Source organism: Terrapene carolina, unplaced genomic scaffold, assembly GCF_002925995.2.
Source record: "Terrapene carolina triunguis isolate 2854851 unplaced genomic scaffold, T_m_triunguis-2.0 Scaffold210, whole genome shotgun sequence".
Classification (NCBI taxonomy): Eukaryota; Metazoa; Chordata; order Testudines; family Emydidae; genus Terrapene; species Terrapene triunguis.
This window is the reverse complement of record NW_020664561.1, coordinates 40,775,613-40,797,230: the sequence shown is the minus strand read 5'-3', so window position 1 is coordinate 40,797,230 and position 21,618 is coordinate 40,775,613. Positions and strand designations below refer to the sequence as shown.

At 42.7% G+C, this 21,618-nt stretch overlaps 1 protein-coding gene across 1 annotated transcript in view; it reads right to left on the bottom strand.

Moving 5' to 3' along the window:
- Positions 1-14,770, bottom strand: part of LOC113407306 (uricase-like) — a 27,844-nt gene extending 13,074 nt beyond the window's left edge. Inside the window, exons 1-3 of the mRNA XM_026655655.1 lie at positions 14,734-14,770; positions 1,710-1,928; positions 352-468 (exon numbers count right to left, since the gene is read on the bottom strand). Coding sequence (XP_026511440.1) covers positions 352-468; positions 1,710-1,928; positions 14,734-14,763 — 366 coding nt within the window. The 5' untranslated portion in view covers positions 14,764-14,770. The remainder of the gene's footprint in view (positions 1-351; positions 469-1,709; positions 1,929-14,733) is intronic.
- Positions 14,771-21,618: the final 6,848 nt, after the last annotated feature.

The window sequence follows — 21,618 nt, the reverse complement described above, 5'->3', positions numbered from 1 at the left end:
TTTTTAATGCTGTTTTTTGTACATAATTCTATGTTTGTAAGTTCAACTTTCTTTATAAAGAGATTGCACTTCAGTACTTGTATTAGGTGAATTGAAAAATACTATTTTGGTTTTTTACAGTGCAAATACTTGTAATCAAAATAAATATAAAGTGAGCACTGTACACTCTGTATTCTGTGTTGTGATTGAAGTTAATATATTTGAAAATTTAGAAAACATCCAAAAATATTTAAATAAATGGTATTCTATTATTGTTTAACAGTGCAATTAATCATGATTAATTTTTTTAGTTGCTCCATTAATCGCAATTAATTTTTTTAATTGCTTGACAGCCCTAGTATTTTTATATACCTTTTCTAGACGCCGCCATGGTACCTCTTGAACATAGGCCTTGACGTACACCACATGACAATATGAGGAAATGAAGTGATTGCAGATATCCAGGGCAAATTGTTCTATAGTTTGGATCTAAGAAAACAAATAACACATTAGAGAGCACCAATGATCTAATGTATATTGGCATACAGAATACAACATGCACAGTTTGTCTGGATCACTGTAAATATTTTGATTTAAATGGATTTTGTGGATGATATGGATGCCATTCAATTCTGGGTTTATAAAGACTGTCTTTCTACCCACCTAGTCAGCATGCACTGTAAACTACAATAGGAGCTAAAGATTCACATTCATCAGCGATCCCTTTTTCCTTAGGTATAGTATTATCCACACAAAGGAAAGGGAGAGGGCAGGTAGAATAACTGGATTGAGAGAAGCCACCACTGGTACCTGATCCTTAGAAAATGTAATATCAGAACATTCCTGGTAGGTGGTCTCATTGAACAATAAAAACTGCAGAACGCTAAAGGGTAAAGATGGGATTTCATAATGAGATTGAGAATTTGGTCCATAGTGTGGTATAATTAAGCTATATGGAATTAGCAGATTAAAAGAACAGCTGAAGCCACTGAACTGGGGGTAATGATACTTATTTTCTTTGAAAAGCTTTTTGAGATCTGCTGATGGAAAGCACTATATAAGAGCTAGGTATTATTATTATTATTTATTACGAAAGAGTGCACAGCTGTCCTACTACAAAAGGTACCTGAAGACAGGTGTGAGAACAGTGCTGGCTTTGTCAGACAAAAGACTACACCAGAAAACTGAAGGGAGGCCCAAATTCCAAGTTTAAGATTCAGAATTGGATTCATACTTTTTCAAAGTTCAGGGGTATCAGATCCAAGGGGTCCAAATGCAAAAAAAGATTCATGATGGGGGGCGGGGTTGTCAACCAAACCTAAAAATGTCTTCCACATATAAAATAAAGATTATCCACACTTGTGCACCAAATACCAGATGAGAAAGTCAATGTTGTGTATGAAGAATTAGTACTGGAAAAAGGAAAGATCCAGTTCAAAATCTTGAAGGGAGCTTCAGTGCCAAACTGAAAAGCAGGAAGCCAGAAAAACATATGAAAGAGAGTAGGAATTTTGCATTAGCCAAACTCTTTTCAACTTTTGCCTGGAGAAGAGCTTCTCGACCTGGGTGAGCTTTGGAAGGGGATAGAACAGGGCAATGAAAGAGGAGAGAGGATCTTTTGAAATATGTTGACAATAGAAAACTAAGTACAATGATCACTTCCAAACAAATCTGGGGCAGCATCATAAATAACAGTCAGCACAATACTAAATAGAATAGTTTAAAAATACCCCTTTGCATTTTGCCAAAGCTAAGACGATGTTCTTCATGGTGTCAGTAGGGATAACAGCAGAATTTTCTCCATGCAAGTACTCATTGACAGAATCCAGTCTAACATGTACACAAGCTTCCACTTCTTTAATGAAGTGTTTCTTGTCATCTCTTCTAATGCGAAGGAGTTTAATCACGTTCTTTCCATACTCGGAATTCAGGACTTCCACATCTTCATTCTGCAGTGAAAACACAGGCATTTCTTACTCAATGGAGATCACAATTATAAAGGAAGCCAGAGCCAGGCTCAGCTGGATTAAATACTTGTTTCTTTATCAATGGCGATCATTTTATTTTTGTGTTTATCCTGGAATACTACAATAAGTAAGGTCACACCCAGGGGAAGGTGTGAGGTTCTGGCAAGAAGAAAGAAACCATTTTAAGGAGATACTAGTATTAATAGTAGTAGTGGTATTTAATGTTTTTATTGTAGAAGCCTCAACTGTTATAGGCCCTGTTGCACTGGGCACTGTACAAATACCCCATGTAATCTGTCTATTGTCTGGAACAAGGAGAGTTATAATATGCCACTATGGCTATTAGACTTGATTCACCACCGTGTTACTTTTGGTTTATATTCATTGTTATCAATGGAGTGTCACATGTTAGACTGAAATCAATGGAGTTACACCAGCTTAAAACAGAAATTATACACTGCTGAATGAGGCCCATTATTATTATTATTATTATTGTTTGTTGTTTGTATTGTGGTAGTACCCAGGGACCCTAATCATGAAACAGGACCCCATTGTGCTACACACTATGCAAAAACATAAAAATAGACAGTCCCTGCCCCAAGGAGTGTACAATCTAAGTCTAAGACAAGAGACAATCAATGAATACAACAAATGGGAGAGGAAAAGGAAACAATGAGACAAGATATTATGTCTCTCTCAGCACATTGCTCAGATGTTTGAGTAACAAACACCCCAGGCTGTAAATCTAAGTGACTATAAAGTGTTTGATGGAGTGACTCTGGATTTATCTTCCTGTAGCTGAGATCATCCCTCACTCTGGAGCGTCAAGCCATGCCATTGCCTCAGATCTACACACTCATTTTCTGGCTTGCTCCTGGAAATAATGAATGCAACCAGCCCAAAGGTATCAAACTCCTTTTAAACCTCTCCCCAAATTTGTAACAGCAACAGGGTGACCAGACAGCAAGTGTGAAAAATCGGGACAGGGGATGGGGGGTAATAGGAGCCTATATAAGAAAAAGACCCAAAAATCGGGACTGTCCCTATAAAATTGGGACATCCGGTCACCCTAAACAGCAACAAAATATAAGCAGAAACAGTAGGGTCTTGCAGTATTTCAAAGCTACTAACTCCCTGGAACACACTTATTTCTCAGACTAAGGTTTTCTTTCTACATATTAACTTGGTTCATTTTTCTGGTTGGCATTTTTCCCCTATTACCTTTAAAAATATATTTATGGTTTTCAGTTACTGCTGAGGTTTCTAGTAACAATCCAACTAAGTATTTAAAAGAACATATTATAATTATTATTAGTTATTATTTCAAAGCATCCACAGCGAGCTGAGTACTTCACAGAAAAGGTGTAAATGACAGGTCTTTACTCCGAAGTCCTTCCTGTGTAAGTGGTGGATCTGTTACACAAATGAGACTATAACATACACCAGGAAAAGAGGTGGTCAGAAAAGACTCATGTTACCAATAGATGAGGATATTGTTACTCCAGTTAGGCACACAAATATGTACTGGTCCAAAAATGGTGGAGTGGGTGGGTGGGATTTTGGGAGATCGTAGGGTCCTAAGTAGTGATTTGAATGGATCAAGGATGGAGGTTTGACAAATGGATTTCAAAAAGGTATGCCAAGCTACGGGGCAGGATGGAGGAAGGGATGGAAGCACTTGTGAAAAAAAGAGACAAAAGGGGTATCAGATTGGCAAAGCAGAGGGTATGGCAAGAATGCAGAGGAAGATCAGGTGAGATATTTAGGCAGGTTTGTGAGACACTGTGCCCCATGTAACACTCTGTGCTCCATGTTCACCACTTTTATATGGTTTTGATATATCCTGTACAAAGTATGCCTTGTGTGGTATCATGTGAAAACTCATAATCTGCTGACCATTATTATCTTGGTAAAATGTGTGTGGCAACTTTGCATGTAAAGTTATGAGACTACTGTATTGCAATGATTTTACAGTAACATGTTACAAAGTTAGAAAAGCAGGCTCAAACTAGTTTTTCAGAGACAAAGACACACTTGCAGGTCAGCAGAATGCTAAAGAGTCATTACTAAGGTCCTACTTGAATCACAGGATGATTGTCAAATAATTGCAGCTGTGTTGAGGACAAGATATGGAAAATTGCAGAAAAGTAATAAAGGACCTTTATTAATTGCGATAATTTGGAAAAGCCAGAGAAGACTTACTTGTTTAAGAAAAGTTTTGTGGAACAATATAAACACTCAAGTTATGCCTGCAAATTGTTTTGATAACCAGACATTTTGCTGCAACTATATTGTAGTTATTAATGTGCAGGGTTGACAGCCTGAGCACCGCATGCACAGGGCTGGCAGCCTGAGCCCCAGCTGCTGGCAGCTCAGATAAATTAGGTTCTTCTGCACTAATGGGGTGAAAAGTGTGTGTTACAAATGCCAAAATGTATGCAAAATTGTGGACTGTGAAAAGTAAGCTAATTAAAATCAAAATTGCGGTGGAAGCCTAATATTGCAGGATCTGCAATTTCCGCAATATTGGAAATTAAGTAGGGCCTTAGTCACTACCTGTTTAATTGGAGATTCCCCAGCAGCGACGTTGTAAGCAAGTATTTACAATTCATCTGAAGGACATACGCAATGGAACTGCTGACCCCATGACCCAGCAAAGACTTTTCCAGTACAAAGGGTCAGAGTATAAAAAAAAGAGACAGTGACCACCTCATTACCTCTCCTCCCCCATCTCTACTCACGGCAGTGAGATCACTTGAGAGACAATAGGAGCATCATTGGATTGGGGGGAGTGGTTCTAATTGGTAATCTTTCCAGTTAGTATGGACTGCTGAAAGTTTTTGGGGGAGAGAAACCTTTTTGATGTCAAATCTTATTTAGCTTGGTAAAGTTTAGGAATTAGTTTGCAGTTTTATCCCGTGTGTAACCAGTTCTGACTTTTATGCCTTTATCACTTATCATTTCAAATACATTTTTCTCTAGTCCATAAACTTTTTATTCTTTTACCTAATCCAGTATATATTTGGATTGAAGTGCTTTGGGACTCCACGTCAGCCAGCAAGGCTTGAGCATATAAACATTACCCTTTGTTGGAATGTCGGACCAATATGAACTTATGCTGTACAGGGGTATACTGAGCAGTATAAGTCACACATTCCTGGGATGCAAAGCTGGGGTTGAGGAATTTGCAGGTGTTGCCTTGTATGTAGTTCATGAATGGCTGGGAGAGCATTCATGTAACTTTGCTAGGAATGACTTTAAATGCTAATGGCTGTGTGTGAGCAGAGCTTGGAGAGGCTGCTTGTGAAAGGCACCCTGTGCTGGAGGGTTAAAGGGACACAGCGGTTCAACAGTCCAGATTGTACCCTGGGGGTGTCACAAGGGGCTATATGATGTACGATCTTGAAAGTAAGGACAAAAAGTTTGAGCTTGATGGTCAGCAGCACAATGGGGATCTGTAAGGGACGAGGTTAGGAGGAGGCGATTGCAGTAGTCAACAGGTGGGAGTTGATAAGGATGTGGGAGAGTGGTTACAGCATCATGAAAGAAAGCAAAAAATGTTTTTTTTTTTCAATATCCAGAAAGAAACAACAGTAGTTGATCAGAGGTGCTGGATATGGGGAGTGAAGGAGAAGGAGGTTTCGACTGAGTGATAGGGAGGCTAGTGGTGGTATTAGTCTTGATGGAGAGAAGAGGTAGTGGAAATAGTGTGGGAGGAAAATACTCCATTTATAAAAGTCTACAGCAGGTTCACTCTGTATTACATTGCTTTCTTTGTACTATAGCATAAGATGTAAGTGCTATATTGTCGTGTATTCGGTAAGAAGTAGAAGATGATGAAGAAATGCTAAGGATACATATTCAGTGTCCTTGAGGTAGCACGGTATAATACAATGATACCACTACAAGAGACTACCTCAAACAGGCAACTTCATGCCTCAATAAATTACCCTAAAATACTACCAACTGTTTGTAGTACAATTCTGCTCCACCTTTAATAAAAAGGAAAACCTCTAATAATGAGCCAATTTTTGTTGGTTGCTTTACAACAGTTTTGACTGTAAATGCTTTATCTGTACATCAATGCGGACCAAAAAGGTTGCAAGCTCCAATATAAGGTTGCAATTTTTTCTGTACTGCTGTTCTTCTGTACTACACGCTGTTCATATGATATACTTTACATGGTATATTAATCCTATTCCTTCAATATAGAATACAATATGATAATGAGAAAATAGGTTATTTCCATAGATTTTGCAACAGATGCATTACATTAAGTGCAATGCTGAGAACACAGCTGCTACTAATTTTATATTTTAAAACCTATCAATCAAATTGTTTTATTATCGAGATTAATTACTAAGATTAATGTGAACTTGAAGATGAAGTTCAAACTTCCAGGGGGATGAAACTGAATCAAATAAGAGAAATGCACTTCAGAAAACAACTCCTTTAAAATCTGGTATTTGCTCATTCTGTGCAGCTGACAGAGAGACTCTTTAGAGAGTCGCTTTGCTTTGCTGTAACTTAGTTCCTCCATTGTCCCCGTGGGCAGCTGAAATTTCCTGCAGAAGTGAAGATGGTGACCAGGATGATGGTAAGTAAAGAACATATGCAGAGAAGTTTGGGAATGTGAAATTATTAAATAGATGGATTACAGAACTGTACTGCACATCAATCAGTGTTTTCATCTTTTCTACTTTGTAGGTAACCTTTGAGCAGTATGTCAAATGTAGATTACTGAAATCTGATTGAATTTCATTGTAAATAACCCATCATTGCATTATGACTAACTGCAAAATTATCATTGGTTTACAAAGTATTAATTTTGTATGTCCACAGAGCTTTTAGGATCTGAAAAGTTCCTCTGAAGGCTCAGTTTTACAAAGTATCCTCTTTTTTTTTTTTTTTTGGTCCTTGAGATTCAGCAAAGATTTTTTTCTTTTTACTCATGCACTGAACCTTTTGTGAATCACTCAGACCATGCTTAGTTCTGTTTCATGTTTGCTTGCAAGCACTCCTGCCTCTACCTCTTCTGGCCATTGTACTTCGGCAGTTCACATGCTCTCCCGCAGAAGCCTGGGTCTCTGTACTGTCATGGACCGATACAAGAAGAATCGTTTCTGTGAAGAACTTACAGTTGACATTCTGGACAGGGCCAACAAGCAGGTGCAATACCACGGAGAGAAGGATTCAGAGCAAGTGGAAAGGCACAGGCAGGCTGCAGAGTGCAGGCTCCTGCTGTGCCTTCACCAGGGCCTGAGTCCCCTCCATGTTACCATGCGCTGCATGCCAGGAACAGTATGGACAATTCGGTGGTTGGGTGGCCCATGCAACCAGTACTTAGCAGCAGCTGGGCAGGGCAAATCTATGCCCAGCATACTTCCAACCTTGTGCTGATCCCCTCCTCACTGCATGCATCCCCCTCTATGCACACACTCCTGCAGGTCTCCACAACGGTGCAGTTGTGGCAAGCGCATGCTAAACACACAAGAAAGGTAAAGGAGAACATGCTAGGGGACACACAGAATTAGGGGCTTTTTTTTATGGCACTGTTTGCACTGTTCAATGTTTGGTTTATACAGTTTGCTTTATCACTGGTTGTGGTAGTAGTTTATTATTGTTGTTTTGGTGCTCTAGGGAAGCTGGTTTACCTGGCAATGCTGTGATAGTGTTTTTGTAATACAAGTAAAGGCTTTTATTTTATTAAGAAATGTTATTACCGTCACTGTATCATCTTCTAGTGTGTGTTTTGAATAATACACATAAATACAGGATACAGTGCTATGGGAAAGCAGCACAGCCCCCCCATTACACCCAACCTCAGTATGGGTGGCACAATTGAGCCTTATGTGTACAGCTGTTTTTTGCCATCCATATATTCGAGTATGTAAGGCTTCCTCCTTATTCTTCTGAGCATAATTGTTCTTAGCCCCTACATTTCTAAGCAATTTCAAAACTGTCCATAATCTACAGACTGTACTGTCACTTCCTTCCCCCCCCCCATCTCTGACCATAAAGAAGTGAGTTAGAGACTGTTAATTTACGCTGTGTCTTGGCATTTTTCCTGTGGGTTCAGGTTAGAACTGTAACTTTTTTCCTATGTGTTTACTGCATTTGAACATGTGTGTAGGAGAGATTTCAAGAAACCAATCAAATACTGGCAATCTGTTCATCTCTTCTGTTTGCATTATCCTTGTGCTCTATAACTGGAAGATGCTGTTTACAGTCTCACACTGTAGCCAAGCAGCAGGCAGAAATGTTCTGTATACTAGAGAAAAAAATGGGGAAATGCAAAAATAGATATCTATTTAAAGGCAAGTATCAGTTCATTTGCAATTTCAGTAGAGATTGTCTTAGCCCACACAGTTTGGATCTGGGTTTTCAGCACTTCAAACTTAGGGGTTATTTGGATCTGAAGTTTTGGGATCATTTGCAAAATTTTGATACAGATTTGGATTCCGATTTCAGAAATCCAGCAGTCTTTAGACCTTAGGTATAGTTGCAGGTTGATATCTCAGTAGCAGGGCTATACACTATTTGAGTTGTCACTATTAGTTACTGGCATAGGGGCTGTCACCACTGTTAATGTTTCTGTGCCTTCGTATGGGTCCACTCAGTCTGAACCACTGATTCCTCCATGAAAATGTCTGCAAAGGAAGCTGATATTGCAAAAGCCAATGCCCACCAACTGTAACTAGGTATAGATTTCATTCCCTTTTCCTCCTCAGAAATAAGAACCAAACTATTACACAGCACTTAAAAGTGTACAAAGTGCTTCACTGAAGAAGTGGATGCTTGGTTTATGAATCACACATTTGGGGGGTTAGAAACAGGTGTAGCTGCAATGCTGGTTCTTTTTTATTTTAAACAGCTTTGACTATTTTTGCTTTCATTGTGTATATTTGCATGATAAATGGAAGGTATCTAGTATCAACATAGACAAATATTAAGAAAGAACAGAACTCTGTGAAGAATTCTAGGATCAATGAGATAAACTGTATGGATCTTTTAAAGGGATAGGATCTCAGGCAACCTGAGTGAAGCTCAGATTGTACTTCATTGATTCAGAAAGCCAGTACATGTTATAGTCAATCATCTAGACCTGAAATATCTACACTTTTAAAAATACATGTGTGTACATTTTTCTTTTGAAATCTGCCACTCTGTTGTCAAGCAGTTAAACACTGAACACACCAATATCTTCTGTTCTGGTGATTTAAAAAATATCCCAACTTTTGTTCTCCCCGCTGCTGCCCACCTCATCCTCTGCCCTGGAGGAGGTTCTGCTGCTGGAGGAGAAACCCAGTAGCATCCTCTTTCGGCTGCTTCTGAGAGGAGCCTGTTGAGACGAGGCTGCTGCTTCAAGAAGGCTGATGCCTCAGAGCCGTGGCCTGGAGATGGGGGAGAGCTGGTTGCCTGGCCCCTTTTCTAGGAACCCTGGAGTCCACTTCTCCTCAGTGCCCAGGTGAACATGGCTGTTCTGGCAGGGGGGCACTGTCCCCCTCAGACAAAATGAGAACATTAAAACAAACTAAAGCTGGCAGTGTCAAAATCAGACACAAGAGGGCAGATCCTTTAGTTGAAATAAACTGTGCTATGACAATTTACACTGGTTGAGGATCTGTCCCAAAATGCCTGACACAAACTCCCAAAAGCAAGGAAATGTAAAGTTAAGCCACCTCACAGTACATACCTTCTACTTGTCTTCCCATAAGCACACACCTTACTGTCACCACAACTATTGGACACCACTGATCACACTCCACAACTTGAGCGCTGCCCCCCCCACCCTTTCTGCACACATGCCTTTACCAGATTATTTTCCCCTGCACTGGTGGTTGTGGATGTTTGGCGTAGTAGTTAATTGTGTTGGGAGAGGGTAGTTTGGCAAAGGGCTGTTAAAGGGGGTGATGGACGGTTGCCATCCTTTGCTGGGGAAAGGAGAGTTAAGAAAATTCAAAGCACAGAAAAACTAAAAGTGCGTGAAATTTCACACCCATTGGCCACCTACTTTTAAAGAGAAGTAGGAATTTATTTCCCCTTTTAAGACCATTTTAAAACGTAATCCTAACTCCTGAGTTGCTACCAGGTGCCTCCAGAATAACAGAAACTATACTGCAGCTTTAACAATGGAAGCGTTCAGCAAAGAGCTGGAGGGCTCAGAGGGGCTCCTTGCTAAAATTCTGTCACCAAATGGAAAGGAATTATGAGGAAATTTCCCCTGCTTTAGATGGGGTCAACCCCGCTCCACTGATGATTGTACCAACTTTCAGGCATTTAAAAAAGCAACAAATCCAGGGAAGGACAGTGTGGATCCCCCTATAGGCTCCCTCCCCCATTTCAAACTACACTAGCTGAATACTCCAGTTCACTTAGTGCAATTCTCAGGACCAAAGCAGAAACATTTCCAGTGAACTGCATGTGACGTAAGCTTGTTTGCTAAGCAGTGATTCTGCTCTGGCTGTGGTTACAATGACAGAGGGTTATTCCTGAAGTGACCAATGAATGGATTCTTGACCCGTCTATTCTCTCCAAGCATACACACCCATGGCTCCCATTTAGCCAGGGAGACGGAAGAACAACTTAATAGGAGCCCCTTGTTTGAATATTAGCAGCACATTCCCAGAGACATTACCACGCTCCATAATTATCCCCAGAAACAACTCCACCCGTATATGAATTTATATTAACTGTTGTGTGGCTCTGATTATACCTTTCCTTTTTAGGTTCTGAGAAAAATACCTCACTGGATTACTCAGCCCCTAATTTTATTAAAAGGCATGAAGCTATCAGTGCCCAGGAGCTGGTGCTACAGCATTGTCAGCAGTATGCAGTCTGTGTGATTTCTCACCACAGGAGATCAAGAACAGCCCAAACCTAACTGTGTACAGCACATGATGCAAGACTTGCTTTTTCACAACATCCTTCCTACAATGACAAGGCTGAAGAAAGACCAGACTCCACAGATACAGATAGAAAATGACAGAGAGAAGGGAAAAAGAAATTAAAAACACAAGGAAAAGTATGGGAAAAAATCTAGCAGTAGAGAGTAGAGACCATTCAATATACAATGATCCCAAACTGGAACTTCATACCTGGATTAGGTATGAAGTGATTAGGTACTTTATAAATATCAGTTTAGATTAGATAGTTTTATATTGAGTTATTGGACAAAGAAACCTGTATCTTCAAGGTCAGAATGGATTAAAAGACCAGTCCTTCCAGGCTCTGAGCAGGAAATCCTCAGAACCTTTCTGGCCTTTGCCTGAGGGGGCATGTATACTTGTATCCTATAGAACATACTACTTATCAGCTCAGGGATCCACCAAAGACATTTAAGACTTGGGATCTATATATGAGCTAAATTTGATATTTCTATTTTAAGTAGGTTAAGTTGTTGAGTATATATTTTTCATAGGGTTTTTTATCCAATTACTTAAGTGTAAAGCACCTTCTATATTTATATTATATTATATGAGGTATGTTTTATAAGGTATATTTGATGTTAATTTTTTTTTTAATTAAATTGTAAAATAATAAAAATGAGCATAAGGAAAAAAATTTCCACCTTGCTATTGACCAAAGGTTAATGTACAGTGTAAGTGATGCCTGTTGATTTTAGTATTACTTCATTGTTTTTACAATTTTGCTGATCTTAGATTTGCACATGAGATGTTTGGGGACAATTATGAGTTTCTTGAAGATAAGTAAAAGTAAGGAATGTGCTCCCATCCAACTGGCCAGTTTGTAGTGCTGGAACAAAGTTAAAACAGTGCAGAATATTGTCTTCACTGCTACCCAGGACCATTCAAAGCTGTGTGTGAAAGGAGGCAACTGTAATTCAGATTCCTACCCGCTGTGCATTGGAGAAGTGAACAGAGATGTGAGGGGGATGGTGGTGGTATGTGTGTTTTAAGCCATGTAGGAGACATTTTACAGTATTGAAACTTCACTGGAGTGTGATGCAACTCATTAGACAGGACACTCCTCTCTTAAAACCCAGATTGGCTTCCATCCCAGGCTGATACTGTGAAAACTTGCTTTCTGTAATTTGGTGGCATCAAAAAGTTGACTCATGACACTGGAGTGATAGACAATGTTATTTATATTTTTTTAAAAGTCCTTCAATGTTTAAAGATTCTTGTGTTCTTTTGATTCTCACATCCCTTGTTTTGGGTCATTGTCCTGCAATGTGTACCAGATCTGGGCTCTGGAGACTGAGAGATGTTGAATAATCTGAACTGCCTGTGATGTGCTCTAAAACTCAAAGGGCGGCAGCTTAAGAACATCCCCATTATAAAACAGTCCTATAGAATATAATAGAGATGAAACCAGCACGGTTCTATAGAAAAGTAATAGGGTTCTATAAAACATATAGGCCTGGTCTACACTAGGACTTTAATTCGGATTTAGCTGCGTTAATCCGAATTAACCCTTCACCCGTCCACACTACAGAGCCAGTTAATTCGAATTAAAGGGCACTTAAAATCGATTTCTGTACTCCACCTCGACGAGCGGAGTAGCACCTAAATCGATTTTGTTAATTCGAATTAGGGTTAGTGTGGCCGCACACCACCGAATTACTGTGTTTAAGTTAATGGGGTAGTGTGGCCGCACACCACCGAATTAATGTGGTTAAAAACCGAATTAAGGTGCTTAGTGTGGCCGCGCACAATCGAATTTATACAACCTGTTTCCCAAATTCGAATTATCTAAATTCGGATTAATCCTGTAGTGTAGACATACCCATAGACTTAATGAATTATATCCCTTCCATTGGTGCTGCAATATTATCTGCTCCCCCCAATCTCTGAAGGAGGCAGGTCATTCTCATTCTTGATACTGACTTAGCAGCCCTGAATCAGGAAGGATTTTCTTCTCCCTGCTTTCCTCTCTGGCTTTTAAGGGTAGCACAGCAGAATCGGGATCAGGAAACCACTAACTTCTGCTGAGGTCACTGTGTGCAGGGGAGAGCAGTTACTACAATTGTTCCCAGCTGCCCAAGGGCCCTGCCTCCCCTTCTGCTCTGCAGTCACCTGTGCAAGTATAACACTGACAGACCTCGGTCAACGGCGGGCAGGATTGAACTGGGGACCTCTGGAGCTTAGTGCATGAGCCTCTACTGCATGAGCTAAAAGCCAACTGTAGCGCAGACTCATTTATCTCTCTCTTTAAGTGGTCTTGGTGCAGTAGATGGGACAGAACCACACCCAGGAGGTGTGTGGGTTACACAAGAAGGCAAGGGATTGGGGAAATAAGAGTGAAGAGGAGAGTAGAATGAAGAGGAGAACTCAGGAGATGAGAACTGAAGGAGGAGAGAGCAAGTCAGGGAAACAAAAGCAAGAGAGGAGAAGACAACTGATGGAGAGAGAGACACAAGAGAAAGGGAGTGAGATTGCAGGAGGCAGGAGAGGTGAAGGGCCAATAGCAGTGGAGGTGGAGAATGAGGGTGAGAGAGATACACAGGGTAGAATGACAATGTGGGAATAGAAAACCCAAGACGGGGGGGGAAGAGAACAAGATGGAAAGGGGAGGCCTCCCTGGAGGGTGGGGAAAAAGGAACAGAGAATCCAAGGAAGGAGTGAAAGGAACTGGACCTGGGGAGAGAAAGTGCTCTAGGGGCTGGGGAGAGTAGACTCAGAAGGGGAGCAGAAGACCTGAAGAAAAGAAAAATGAAGGAGATGTACAGAGAATCCCCAAGGTGGAGGGGAATGGGAGAGGTTAGAGGCCATGGGGCAGGATAGCAAAGAACCAGGAGAAGGAGAAACAAGGAGCACTTGCTGTTTATCGCACTTTCCTTCCATATAACTCACTGCACTTAACAAAAATGGTTAAGCATCATTCACCCCATTTTAATGATGGGGAAGCTCAGGCAGAGAAGAGATTACAATGAAAGACATAAACTAAAGTAACTTATGCTGCTCAGTGACAGATTCAGGGGTAGAACTCAGACTTCTCCACATAAACATCTTGGAGAAAGAGAGAAAAGGTTTCACATGGAGAAATAAATACAGAAAGAAACACCTGAAAAGAATATAAGATCAGAAAAAGCTAAATTTAGGGGGGGAAATGACAGCAAGAAACAGGAAAAAATCAACTGAGGTATAGATAAAATTGTCTAGAACCCCAAATCCTCCTTTTTATATCGGCAAGCACCAGTGAAAAGTGAAATTAAAAGAGAATTGAATTTGCTAAAAATAAGAGGGAATAGTCCATGACTTAAATAGTGACACAAACCATTTAATTAGCATGAATGTAAACCCAACAGAGCAGTTTTATAAACATTCCAGTGACAGCAGTTGGTTTTAAAGAAATAAAGCACTCCCCTGCAGTGTTTTGCAACTCAAACGTTACAGCAGAGAATCTGAAAATGAAAGTAACTTCATTCATTTTACTGCCCCGGCTGAGAGAAATGCACAAATTAAATAAAGAGCACAAATAATGATAAGCAAGCTGGGTTTTTTACATTCTTTCATTTGGGTGTTGTTAGTAAATGCCTTTGTTTACAACAGGTGGCTTTTTAGCTTACAGATAAAAATCAAAGTCAGGTTATAAACACTTCTGTTTAAAAGTTTTACCTTATTTCATCTTATCCTCCTCACACATTCTTTTCCACTCAATTTTAGATGCTAAATAGGTCAAGTTTAATTGCCAATGAACTGTGTTGCTAAACTGATTTGACAGCTTTAAAATAAATAGGTGAACACAAAAATATACCTTAACATTTAATATCACTGCTTCTCACTGCATTGAGAGAAAATTTGTAAAACTTCTAAAAACTTACTGGCAGGTGACACACTGCAGGCTGCTGCATTGTTATCTCTTGGGTGGCTGAGAAGAGTAAGAGCAGCTACAGCAGCTGCTGCACTATAAAAAGTGTCATCTTAATGTCAGAGGAGGAGCAATGATTGAGGAGTTGGCGTCACAAATGCAAATATTTCACAATTTATTCAGCTGCACAGCATTTTTTTCTGCCCTGACCAGAAACTTTAATGAAAGAAAATATCTACGACAAAAAAGAAATATAGCGACAAGGAGGCTGATCTAATCTCATTAAAGTAAATGGGAATTTACCCTCTATTTAAATGGGAGCAGCACTTCAAAGACAATGCAATCGCTATTAAAAATTCCAAGGCTTAAATCTGTTGTGGTCTGTGACACAAGCTAAGGGCTTGTCTACACCGGCAAGTTTTGTTGCCAAAAACTGCCTTCGGCAGCTGAACCCTGGTTTCCCTGATCACCCTCAGCAGCGAGATGTCAGCCAGCAGGTTGGCCGCCTGTGAAAAATTGTAGGATAATTTTAGAATGAGTCCCCTGCAAGCCGTGACCTTTTTGTCCGTATGCACAACCTCCTTCCCCGCACTCCCAAAACTCACCATGATTGGGGTGCTCGTGGAGCTGTGTCCCCCATTGTGCTGTATAACCTCGCGGAACAGGTCTTCTTCGCTGCGCCGAGGGTTTGTTTCTTATCTGCCGCTGCCGGTCCGCGGTGGGTGCGTGGTGTGTTTTTCAAGGTCTGTGCTGAACAGAAGAGAGATTGTTACATTCTAGCAAACGATTGAAAAAAACCCTTGGCGCAGCGAAGAAGACATGTTCCGCGGGATTATACAGCACAATGAGAGACAGACCAGGGAATGGAAAGAGTGCTGGGAAGCCGAAAGGCAGGACAGAAAAGAGAATGCTGCTTTTTCTAGGCAAGCGACAGAGTGGATGATAAAAGTTATGGAGGATCAGACAGAGATGCTCAAGTCTCTGGTACAGCTGTAGACTGAGCAGATCCAAGTTCGAACGCCGCTGCAGCAGCTGCACAATTCCTTGCCAACCCCACCCCCCTCTATGCCCACACATTCCTTTTCACTTCACTTCATTCCTGAATTTCCCTATCACTCCCCCCCCCGCCCCACAGCTTGCACAATGATAGCTGGAGCTACACACACTTGTGAGGTTTTACCCTTTTTAACAATAAATAAAGGCTAAGATATTTAATGGTACAGCGTTTTTATTCTGTGTTCTACAAAAGCATAGAGCAATCAATTCACTCTCGGGAACAGGTTCCTAAAGCTTTGTGTTGCATGGATCTTGGGCCCCAAAATTGTACATGGATGCAACAGGGAAGCAACTCCAAAGCAGACGTGTGTTACTACCCCTCATTGTCAAAGTGGTTCCTCAAAGCCTCTCTGATGTTAAAGCAGCCCTCCGGGCTCCTCTGACAGCCCTAGCATCTGGCTGTTCAAACTGTGCAGCCAAGCGCTCTGCCTCAGTGCTCCACACCTGAGCAAACATTTCACCCTTAGATTCACACAGATTATGCAAAGTGCAGCACGCGGCTACGACCACGGGAATATTATCCTCGGTAAGGTCTAGCCTGCCATTTAAACACTTCCAGCGACCTTTCAAACGGCCAAAGGCACATTTGACTGACATGCGGCACCTACTCAGCCTGTTGTTAAAATGCTCCTTGCTGCTGTCCAGGTGCCCTGTGTAAGGTTTCATGAGCCAGGGCTGTAAGGGGTAAGCTGGGTCTCCCAGGATTACTATGGGCATTTCCACATCCCCCACTGTGAACTTGTGGTCTGGAAAGAAAGTCCCCGCTTGCAGCTTTCTGTACAGGCCACTGTTCCTGAAGATGTGTGTGTCATGCACCTTTCCAGACCAGCCTGCATTGATGTCCGTGAAACGCCCTCGGTGATCCACAAGTGCCTGCAACACCATGGAGACGTATCCCTTCCTATTGATGTATTCAGAGGCAAGGTGGTCTGGCGCTAAAATTGGAATGTGTGTGCCATCAACCGCCCCGCCACAGTTAGGGAAACCCATCTCTGCAAAGCCATCCACTATTTCATGCACAATTCCCAGAGTCACGGTCCTCTGCAGCAGGATGCAATTTATTGCCCTGCACACATGGAGTAATACAGCCCCAACAGTGGACTTTCCTACTCCAAATTGGTTTGTGACTGACCGGTAGCAGTCTGGATTCACCAGCTTTCACACAGTGATTGCAACGCGCTTCTCTACCGAAAAAGCAGCTCTCAATCTGGTGTCCTTGCACTGCAGGTCGGGGGCCAGCTCAGCACTTAGCTCCATGAAGGTTGCTTTACGCATCCTGAAGTTCTGTACCCACTGGTCGTCATCACCCACCTGCATGACAATGTGATCCCACCAATCAGTGCTTGTATCCTTAGCCCAAAAGTGACGGTTGCCCGTATGTAGCTGCTCTGTGAACGCACAAAGCACTGATAAGTTGCTGCTGTGCATATCGCACTCGGGTGCCTGCGATTCATCCTCTGCTAACTTTACGAGTAACTCTGAGAGTAATTGTGCTGCCATGCACGATGTCCTCACGACAGCTAACAGTGCATAAGAGAGAAGTGCGGGATCCATCCTCTCTCACTGCATATGGTAGCGCGCACTACAGAAGAATGACAGTTGGAAAAATGGTGCGAAAGGAAGCCAGAGACCTTTGGAGGGGTGGGACACAAAGAGGTGCATGATGGTACATTTTGCACATCCCAGGATGCGCCGTGCTCCATTTCCGCATTCCCACAACACCTAGCGACGGATGTTGTCGCCAGGCACTGTGGGATACATACCCACAGTCCATTGCTCTCACTGTCGACAAAGGTGCCACAAATGTGGACACGATCTGTCGACAGAGGGAGCAAATGTAGACACGCTTTGTCGACTTTGCTTTTGTTGATTTTTCCTTGGCGACATTACTTTAACCAAAAAAGCTTGCCAGTGTAGACAAGCCCTAAGGCACAAACAATATCTGTTGAACGCTAATGTAATCCTGAAGTGGGGGATGTCCACTCACGGCATGTCTACACTACAAAGTAAAGTCAACTTAATGTAAATTGACATCCAGCCGCTGCAGTAATTAAGTCAGTCGTATGTGTCCACACCACACTTGTGTTGGTGGATTGCATCCTCGCAAGCAGTGCTTACATCGATACACAGAGCAGTGCTCCGTGGGTAGCTATCCCACAGTGAAACTAGCTGCAGGGGGTTTTGGGAAGGGCTTGCAATGCCTCATGGGACCAAAACATTGTCACAGAGTGGAATGGGAGCATGGCTTTGGCCACACATGGTGCAATTTCCCCCCTCCCTCGATATCAACAGCAAACAACCCATACTTTCTTGCACCTTTTTTCGAAAGCCTGGCTTAGCTGTGCATACACCACAGCCTGAGAAGCATGGATCCTGCTCAGCTGTGCACTATGCTTGTGAGCATTACAAACACTTCGTGCCTTGTCCTGCAGTATTTCCAGAGCCGAGACATAAGCTGCTGTGCAGAACATTGCGATGTCATGCAAGCAGCCCTGCTGCAAGCCAGAGAACGAAACAATTCTATGTTGCTGCTAGCAATCGTGCAGCAGCTGAACATGGTGGAGTGCCGTTTCTGGTCCTGGGAAACAAGCACTGACTGGTGGGATTGCATCATTATGCAGCTATGGGATGATGAGCAGTGGCTGCAGAACTTTCAAATGCGGAAGGCCACTGTCCAGGAACTTTGTGCAGAGCTTTCTCCAGCCCTAAAGTGCAGCAATACGAAAATGAGACCCGCTCTGACAGTGGAACGAGCAGCGAGTGGCGATCTCTCTATGGAAACTTGCAACTCCAGACTGCTAGCAGTCACAGGGGAATCAATTCGGAACTGATAACTCCACTGTGGGAGCTGTTGTGATCCAAGTGTGCACAGCCATTAATCGACTTCTGTTAAGAAGGGTAGTGACTCTGGACAATGTGCATGACATAGTGGATGGTTTTGCAGCGATGGGGTTCCCTAACTGCCGTGGTGCAATAGATGGTATGCATATCCCTATCTTGGCACCAGACGACCTTGCCAAAAAGTACATAAACCATAAGGAATACTTTTCAATGGTGTTGCAAGCGCTGGTGAATCACAGGGGGTGTTTCATTGACATCAACGTGGGATGGTCAGAAAAGGTGCATGACGTGCGCATCTTTAGTAAAACAAATCTGTTCAGAAAGCTGCAATCAGGGAATTTCTTTCCAGACCGCAAAATAACCACTGATAATGTTGAAATGCCAATAGCGATCCTGGGAGACCCAGTCTACCCCTTGCTCCCACGGCTCATGAAGCCATACACCGCCCATCTGGTCAGCAGTAAGGAACAGTTCAACAATAGGCTGAGCAGGTGAGAATGGTGGTGGAATGTGCCTTTGGGCATTTAAAGGGTTGCTGGCGCAGTTTGCTCACTAGGTTAGGCCTCAGTGAAAGCAATATCCCCATTGTTATCACTGCCTGCTGTGTTCTCGACAATATCTGTGAGGCAAAAGGAGAGAAATTTCTGCAGGGTTGGGGTGTGGAGGTAGATAGGTGGGCAGCTAATTTTGAACAGCCAGATACCAGGGCAATAAGAAGAGCCCAGCAAGGAGCTCTGCATCTCCGGAAGGCTTTGAAAACCCATTTCAGTAATGCGCCACAGTAATGTGCACTGCTTATCTGCATTGTGCCTTCCCATACCATCCCCTCCAGACTCTTAGCTCCATCTCAGCTGTGCCAGAGGCATTCATTATCTCACTGAACATGTCATCACACGTCCTCTTTTTCCGCCTTCTAATCTAAGGGCTTGTCTACATTACCCACTGGATTGACGGGCAGCGATCGATCCAGCAGGGGTAGATTTATCGCGTCTAGACATGATAAATCGACCGCCGAGTGCTCTCCTGTCGACTCCGGTACTCCACCAGGGGAAGAGGTGCAGGCAGAGTCGACAGGAGAGCATCAGCCATCGACTTACCGCAGTGAAGACACCACGGTCAGTAGATCTAAGTACGTCGACTTCAGCTATGTTATTCACGTAGCTGAAGTTGCGTAACTTAGATTGATTCTCCCACTCCCCCAGTGTAAACCAGGCCTAAGAAAGCCTCTGTGCTGGTGTGGAGGATGCACTGAAGGACAAGCTTTCTGCTGTAAGGTATGCAAAGCACAAGGCAACCATTGTCAGCACATACCCTGGGTCTAGTGCAATGTTGCTATTTAAAAAACACTCCCTTTATTACACTAAAGTGCAAGCCAGAACATAATCAGAATCCCTAGCTATTCAATGAACCGGTTTGCTGTTCCAGCTATGGTAGGTATGGCTCAGTGGCAACTTGTGGCAAACCTGCGTCAGGAGCGCAGGTGGACATGACCCCCTCCCCCTAGCAACATGGCTGCTGCTTTGAGACCAGAGACCAGCATTAAGCCTCCCAAATTACTATCTTTGTCCCAGACAGCTCCACAGGGGTGGGAGTGGGGGGTTGTGGCCATGAGAGAACACAGGAAGCTCACCCATCCCCTTCCCTTAACGCTGCTGGTGGTAGTCGCTCTGGACTTGCAGAATCTGAGGTCCCCACCGATTCCTGCCAACCAAACCACCAGCATGTTAGGGAAAGCCTGGTTGAGGAACCCAGAAGTCACATGCTCCACTGTTTGTAATGAAAACTTCCCCTATTTCCGCTAGGTGACCCTATGTGATCTCAGTCTCCTGAGGGTAAAAGAGCAGATGCTGTGAGCATTTGGGAACAGACCTGGTCCTTATGTTGCTATGCTGTGTACTGCAATGATGCCAGCAGAGCTAATACTGGAGTGGTGTGGGAAAGTGTCCTACCATGGTGGAAGAAAATAAGGCAGTCCTCCCCAGAAACCTTCTGCAAAGGATTGTAGAGTGCCTCCATGAAAGTTTCCTAGAAATCTCCATGGAGGATTCCCAGGCCATCCCTGCGCACATAAACAGTCTTGTCCGAGGGGCACCCTCTGCGTAGCTGGAACGGCCACTGTGAAGCAGATACCCACTGCACTTCACTTTTTCTTTAGATTATACATAAACTATAAGAGCATGTAACCCCTACAGTTTGATTGGAATTGCATACCCACCAGAGGTGTCTTCCCTAGCATCACGCTCGGCCACCATGCTGTCCTGTGACCAGCTGGGCCCCGGGGTTAAAAACAGCTCCTGACTCTCAGGGAAAATGGATCCACCACTCACCTGTCTCCCATTCTCCTCTTCCTCATCCATAATGTCTTCCTTGTTGTTGCCTGAGGTGACTCGGGACTCAGATTCCTGGGAGATGTACGTGCTGCCTTTGGGGGTAGTGGTGGGGTTGCTGCCAGGAGTCGAATGCAGCTCATTGTAGAAGCAGCATGTCTGTGATGCAGGACCAGAATGACTGTTCGCCTCCCTTGTCATCGGGTGCACCTGCCAAAGTACTTTGATTTTCACACAGCACTGCTGCATGTCTCTGCTGTAGCCCTTCTCCTCCATGCCCCATGTGGTCTTTTCATCGATGTCTACATTTCGTCTGCTGGATTGGAGCTGTGCCTTCACAGACTCTTCTCCCCACACACCAATAAAGTCCACCACCTCCTGTGCCCTCTAGGCTGGCGTGTGTGTGATGTTGTGCAGTCTATATGGTTTTATAAAAACTTGATAATAAGTCAATATAATGTAACTGGGATAGTTTTAGAGAAAATATGGTAATAAGTGAATATAACGTAACTGGGATATGCTTCATGCAAAAGGTGTCTTGTAAGGTATCATTACAAAGCTTATAATCTACTGAGTATGATCATCTGATTTGTATAAATGTACCACTCTTGTATCTAAAACTAGAAATATAAAATGTAACTCTGAGGGCCTATTGTAATTATGTAAAGTGCGGG